The sequence below is a fragment of the Lactuca virosa genome, chromosome 5 (assembly GCF_052849685.1).
Source record: "Lactuca virosa cultivar CGN04683 chromosome 5, Lactuca_virosa_CGN04683_v6, whole genome shotgun sequence".
Classification (NCBI taxonomy): domain Eukaryota; kingdom Viridiplantae; phylum Streptophyta; class Magnoliopsida; order Asterales; family Asteraceae; genus Lactuca; species Lactuca virosa.
The window spans coordinates 38,721,167-38,728,610 of record NC_136430.1 but is presented as its reverse complement, the minus strand read 5'-3'; the positions used below and the strand labels follow the sequence as shown (position 1 = coordinate 38,728,610).

Here is a 7,444-nt window from a genome sequence, read left to right as displayed (position 1 = left end):
AAAGTGTTTGTATTTGCTTTTGGCATGTTAACTTTTCAGGTTAAAAGTCTCAAAAGTCATAAAAAGATAGGATTTATGACTTTTGAAATGGTTTTTTTTCCTTCAATATAAAAAATCATTTTTAAAAGATCTTTTTCAATAGCCCAACATCTTTTGAATGTTTTTCAACTTTTTTTTTTAAAGTTAAAAGCCAAAAATGTTTTAAAAACAATGCCAAACACCTCTACGAACGTTTCTGAAAAAAAAAAAAAAAAAAAAAAAAAAAAACTTTGAAAAGGTCTGCCAAAGACGCCGTAATAATAACATCGCCGTTTAGCGACCCTTTGGACGTTACAGAATTCCGGGTTTTCACCGGCGATGGAGGGTCACCGCCATTTCAGTGCTCCTACGGAGTGATCATCTGTCCAAGCACAATCGGCGGTGTCTATTTACTTTTCTTCTCCTATTAATTTATGCAACTCGAATCCTAGTTAAATCCACCTCCATGGACGAAATTAAAGTTAAGCAAGAATTCCTAGAACCACTCCGTAATAACAATAGTGATTCTACTAGAGGGAAGAATGTTTCGGAGATCGCGGTGATTGATCTCGATAGTTCCGACGATGATTCTTCTACTTCTGGTAATGGAGTTAGTAACGGCAAGAGGTCTAGGGTTTCGGGTAATGGTGGTGGTGACGAAGGTCATGGTGATAAGAGGAAGAAATCTGGTCAGGGTGTGGTTCTTCCTGCTGGTTTTCTTGATCCTTTGCCGCCTAAAGATGTGGCATCGCGTGTAGCCAATGGAACTGGTGTGGCGGCTCAGAGCTGTAAGCAGTTTTGGAAAGCTGGTGATTTCGAACAGAGTGCTGTTGATAATTGGGAAACATCATCTGGTAAGGAATAACGTGCTATGAATTTCCATTTCAAGGCTAATTGAGGAACTTGTTATTCCTAATAGCAATCATTAGAGTTTGAAGATGTTATGATGGATGATCATATTATTGATTTTCTTTACCTAAGTGCGGTTTTAGCATATCTTTTATTAGGTCTAGAGTTTAAACCAAGTTTATAGTGAATGGTGCCTAACAAGACATAAGGAAAAGATGAATCTCTGATGTTAATGTCAATTTCAAAAATATCCCCAATTTCTGTTGCACCCTGTAGTCCCAAGACCTAAGTTTCAATAAAGATTTCTAATTAAGCCACATTAATCATGATTGACTCTCTTAAAGCTGCATTGCATCACTAGAAAGTTATGTAAACTTAAATGTTAATTGATCTAGTAACTATTTGCTAGCACAAATTATATGCCTCACTTCTTACATGATAGGTGGCATGGATCATGTTAGGGTTCATCCAAGATTTCTACACTCCAATGCCACTAGTCATAAATGGGTTCTTGGTGGTAATACTACTCAACCTATTTAATCATCCTTCAATTGGTTAATTGTATATAAATTTCATATCATAATTAGTGTGTTCACTGTTCATGCAGCTTTTGCTGAACTTTTAGACAATTCATTGGATGAGATCAGCAATGGTGCCACATATGTCAACATTGATATGCTAACAAACAAGAAAGATGGAAATAAAATGTTGCTCATCGAAGGTATGTTGCCTATGATAAATATTCCAGATTTCCAACAACCAAATGATATTTTGACCCAATTTTGCTCTGTCATATGGTGCTTGATGTATGATGTATGATGTGTCATGGTCTCTTTGTTAACCATTTTTTCCACTATTTATCATAGATAATGGTGGAGGGATGGACCCCGATAAGATGCGACAATGCATGTCTCTTGGATATTCTTTGAAAAGCAAGGTTGCAGATGCTATTGGACAATGTAAGTGAACTTCCTATGAAATTATATGAAAAGCATCCGTTTTTATTTTTATGGGAAAGTTTATAATTTTCATTTGTCTAATTATTGAAAGATGGAAATGGTTTTAAGACAAGTACCATGCGGCTTGGGGCTGATGTTATTGTCTTCTCTCGATGCTCTCCAAAAGATGGAACAAGGTTGGTAGTAATGTAACTTTTGATCTTTGAGTATAACTATATTTTTTGGGGGGCAAAAATGTAATTTACTCTAAAAATATTAAAATTTGGTTTGTATTGTGTTGCAGGCCTACACAGACCATTGGCCTATTGTCTTACACATTTCTAAGGTGCACTGGGAAGGAAGATATAGTTGTTCCCATGGTAATTATGCTAACAATTTCATTTATCTTTTTATATTCTTATATTTATGGTTTTTAATAAAATTGCAATGGAAAAGCTTGATTATGAGAAAGGTGTTCGCGAATGGAAGAAAATAATAAGGTCATCAATGGGCGATTGGGATAAAAATATGGAAGCTATGGTTCAATGGTCTCCATTTTCAAGTGAATCTGAACTTTTAAAACAGGTCAGATTTTATTTTTCATTTTTATTCCACGTGTTCATTTTATATGTTATTAACTTATTTTACATTTTTCATCTTGCAGTTTGATCATATGAAGGATCAGGGCACACTCATAATTATTTACAATTTATGGGAGGATGATCAAGGACAGTTGGAACTCGATTTTGAGACCGATAAAAATGTTTGTTCTTGTCCACCTTAAATCAGTTAAATACAAATTTTCAAAATGGTTTTGGATTAAATGAGTTTAATTTACATTTAATGTTGTAGGATATTCAAATTAGAGGTGTTAATCGAGATGAAAAGAATATCCAAATGGCCAATAAGTTTCCAAACTCTAAACACTTCCTTACATATCGACATTCACTGAGAGTAAGGGCTCATTCTTTTACCTGTTTGCCCTTCTTTTCATTCATGAGTATTGTGAAAGTTGTTTTCTAGAATGTAAGGGTAAAATGGTCATCTAGTCTCATTCAAACTGTTTTTTCAGAGTTACGCATCGATTCTTTACTTAAGAATTCCTCCTGGATTCCGGATGATTCTTCGTGGGAAAGATGTTGAGCATCATAATATTGTAAATGATATGATGATGATAACTGAGGTCACATATCGTCCACAGCCTGGTGCTGATGTGGTTTCCAAGGATACAAATGTAATTTTTGTATTTATTTAATAATTTTTGTTTCTTATTTATTCTTTCAAGTTGCTATTTTACTGATTACTGGTTTTCAATGAACAGATAGTTGCTGTTGTCACTATGGGGTTTGTGAAGGATGCAAAATCTCATATTGATGTTCAAGGATACAATGTTTATCATAAAAATCGACTCATTAAGGTCCGAAAGTCAACTACATTAACTCCCAACTTTTTATAAAGAGTAAATCACATTTTTAGTCCCTTCATATATCTGATTTTTGCAATTTTGGCCCCCACAAAGCTTTCTCTATTCTTGTAACATTTTTGGTTTCTGTTCCAAGTAAAAACCTCAAATAAGGACTGAAATTGCAAAAGAAAACATTTTGGGGACAAAACTAAAAGAGTAAATTACCCGAATGGTCCCTATGGTTTGGGTTAATTTGCACGTTTGGTCCCTAACTTATTTTTTTAACTCAGAAGGTCCCTACTGTCTGTTTTTGCTGCGTGCTTGGTCCCTGTCTTACCTAAAAAGACTATTTTGCCCCAACCCCACTTCCACCTCACCTCACCTTACCTTATCTACCCCACCTATTCAAATAAATTAAAAAATCAAGGGCAAAATAGTCTATTTAGGTAAGACATGGACCAAGCGCGCAACAAAAACAAACAGTAGGGACCTTCTGAGTTAAAAAAATAAGTTAGGGACCAAACGTGCAAATTAACCCAAACCATAGGGACCATTCGTGTAATTTACTCAAACTAAAACTATCAGCTACCAAAAATGAAATGTACTCTTTTGTTAAATTAGTGGCCTTGGAATTTTCTTGTTTTACAGCCGTTTTGGAGACTCTGGAATTCAACAGGAAGTGATGGTCGAGGAGTAATAGGTTATATAAATATATTTCTTTAGTTTTATAATCATTTTTATTTATATATTATATGGTAGCAAAGAATAATTATTTTTATTTTCTTGGTGTTTGATTTATAGGTGTGTTGGAGGCTAATTTTGTAGAACCGGCTCATGACAAACAAGGATTTGAACGCACAATTGTCCTTTCAAGACTCGAATCGCGTCTTTTACAGATGCAAAAAACGTATTGGAGGACCCACTGCCACAAAATTGGGTATGCCCCACGAATCAGTAATAGCAGTTTGCAGGACAGTGGTATGTCAAATCCAGTACAACCTGTTCTGTTCTATCATATCCATGTCAGAGAAAAACCAAATCAGCCGAGCTGATTCTTTATGTTTTCTTTTTTTGTGATTCTAGAAGCTTCCCCTGACTATACCCCGGAAACTTCTTCAAGAAGGAAGAAAGCTTCAAACAAATCGGCTTCGAATAAAAATCAGAAAGTGGCGGGAAGCAGCTCGGGGAGACCTCCGATGCCAGCTGTCAATGGTATTGGGGGGGAGTCAACACCTTTGAAGACCGAAAATATCCATGAAGATGACTTGCAAGATCCCGTAAATACAAGCTATACTAAAAGCAGTCCTCATTATGATTATGGAAACACTATGCAAATTGTCACTCAGTCTCATTCTCATCCATCAAATGTAACTTTTTTTAAAAACTTTTATACACTCATCTTCTATTTCTACCAGACAAGACAACTTGTGCATTAAATGCAATGCAATTTTTGATTTTTTGCAGTTGCCCATTTTTGGTGAAAATGGAAGTGTTCCTATAAACGATAGCACACTTGATTTAGATCAGTTGGAGGGAGAGAATCGCCAATTAAAGGAGAAGTATGTCACTTAAAATTGCAAGAGAACTTTTTCGGACCAAAATTGCAAAAATCAGCTATACTCGGGGACCAAAAATGTAATTTACTTGTTTTTTTTTCTGTTGTAATCCTCCTAGGTTGAAAAGAAAGGAAGACGCAATCTTGGGTGATCTACTGCATGAACTAGAAAACGAACGAGCTCGTTGCAAGGCACTTGAAGCACAGGTATTGATGTTTCTTGTTATGGATTTGGTCTAAATAGCAAATGTAATTTAATTTATTCGTGTATTATAATACAATATACGAATTAAATGTAACTGTGAATTGTAATTAGCTTGAGGAAGTGAAGGAAAAGTGTGAAGCTCTCAACAAGGAGCAAGAATCTATAATAGACACATTTGCGGAAGAAAGAGAAAGACGAGACAAGGAGGAGGAGACTTTAAGAAAAAAATTAAAGGTTTTGGTTTTTCTTCCTTTATCTGGCTAGTGGTTGAGGTGCATAATAAAACCTAGAAAAATAATAATAATGACATTCTCTAATTTTGAAGGAGACAACAACGACAATCCAAGATTTGGTGGATCGGGTGAAACAGTTGGAGTTGGAGAAGATGAGAAACCATAATTGGAACACGGCGTAGAAACATTAACCATTAATTGTAATTGTGTATATAATATAATATATATGGCAAGCATTTGCATATCTAGTTGGGTTTTATTTTATTACTTCGTAGTGTGGGGGAGATAGTTTCATTTTCTAGTAGTACCAATACTAGAATTTATTAAGGGAATTATTAACAGAAATGAAGTTTGCAATTTGTGGGGTACGAAAATGCTTTAAATATGATTTAGAACACCCGGCCACCATGGGTGCCACTATTTTGTTAGAGGTCCAAAACATCCAGGCTGGTCCACAATTTTTTTTTTTTTTTTTTTTTTTTTTTTTTTGGTTTTTATTAATATCACAAGCCAACGTGACAATAATGTTGTCAAAGGACGACTGTTTTGGAAACTACACGTGGCACCATAAATCAAATTGATTTTATATTTTATTAGATTACTAGGATATGGGTTAGTGTTGTAACACCATAAAATTGTTATTTTATATGTCACATCACACTACTAACACAATAAATAGAAAGGTGGGATGATAAATGTTATAAGATGTTATAACAAGTTAAGAGCTTATACAACAAATATAACCCCCTTTAACATCAAAGGGGGTGTTCTTCCTCATGTTATAATTACGTTAAGAGATGTCATTTCACCCATAACGGTATATTGCGTTGCTCACACCCAACTCTCTTAGGTTGTATGATTTTATCATCAGTATGATTATGTGGCCTGTATTATTGGCGGTGAACACCTCCTCTCGATTAGTTTTTTGTTGGCACAATTTTGTTGATGAAAAAGGGAGCTGTTGGTCAAATGTGTTTGAATTATATTTGATGGAGGTAGGGGTGTAAACGAGCCGAGCCGAGCCCGAGCCTAACCAAGCTCGAGCTCGGCTCATTTAATTTTGAAGAAGCTCGAGCTTGATTCGAGCCTTAAAATGAAGCTCGAGCTCGGCTCGTGAACAATTTAGTGAGCTCGCGAGCCTAAACGAGCCTACACACACACACACACACACACACACACACATATATATATATATATATATATATATATATATATATATATATATATATATATATATATATATATATATATATATAGGCTCGTTTAGGCTCATTTAGGCTCGCGAGCCCATTAACTGAAGCTCGGCTCGAGCTCGTTTAATAAACGAGCCTCATATTTAGGCTCGAACTCGGCTCGGGCTCGTTTAATTCGATCTCGAGTCGAGCTTTTAACGAGTCGATCCCGAGTAGCTCGCGAGTAGCTTGGCTCACTTACACCCCTAGTTGGAGATGACCGTTTGCTGCTTTTTTTTTCTTTTTTTTACCAATTACCTCTCTCTCTCTCTCTCTCTCTCTCTATATATATATATATATATATATATATATATATATATATATATATATATATATATATATATATATATATATGGCTTGGGGAATATGTGGTTGTTATGTACCTAATATTAGGTATGGAATCATCAAAAACTATATAATTTTAACAAAATTCAATCAAATATCTCTACCATATTTTTTGTATCCTCTTTTAGAGCTTATGTTAGGACGTGTATATATTTTTTTTATGGAGTTTTATAATTTTAATTTTGCACCACAAACCGTGTTTAAGAATATTTTACCAACTACATGTAGTTCGGTATATTGAAATTTATTACAGAAAACTATAGCGAAAGACTGAAATTGTTCATTAAAAACGCGATAAACCTCTTCCCATAATCCATAAAGAAAAATAATGCAAGTATACATAAGATAGGTGTCGGAGGAAATTTTGAAGCTTTTACTAGAGGCCTAATAAAAAACACATTATAAATACATAGATATTGGGGATAAATTCCAACATAAAAAATAATATGAGTTCAAAAGCAATAGAAAGAAGCTAACAGTAAAAGAAAATTATGTTTTTTTAATTCAAATAAAGTCAATTTAGATGGTTCTATACCTAATATTACATATATGACAGTCACATATTCTTTTTTCTCATATATATATATATATATATATATATATATATATATATATATATATATATATATATATATATATATATTAGGAACCCAAAAATTGGTAG

General features: G+C 34.2%; 1 protein-coding gene across 1 annotated transcript; it reads left to right on the top strand.

Moving 5' to 3' along the window:
- Nucleotides 1-258: 258 nt before the first annotated feature.
- LOC145115384 (protein MICRORCHIDIA 7-like) lies at nucleotides 259-5,560 on the top strand. The gene is made up of 18 exons (XM_079051674.1): nucleotides 259-872; nucleotides 1,310-1,384; nucleotides 1,475-1,588; nucleotides 1,734-1,826; nucleotides 1,918-2,002; nucleotides 2,110-2,185; nucleotides 2,262-2,390; nucleotides 2,470-2,568; nucleotides 2,658-2,759; nucleotides 2,878-3,039; nucleotides 3,127-3,222; nucleotides 3,859-3,910; nucleotides 4,012-4,188; nucleotides 4,294-4,577; nucleotides 4,675-4,769; nucleotides 4,885-4,972; nucleotides 5,082-5,204; nucleotides 5,296-5,560. The coding sequence occupies exons 1-18, from the start codon at nucleotides 485-487 to the stop codon at nucleotides 5,383-5,385; spliced, it is 2,328 nt and encodes a 775-aa protein (XP_078907800.1). The 5' UTR covers nucleotides 259-484; the 3' UTR covers nucleotides 5,386-5,560.
- Nucleotides 5,561-7,444: the final 1,884 nt, after the last annotated feature.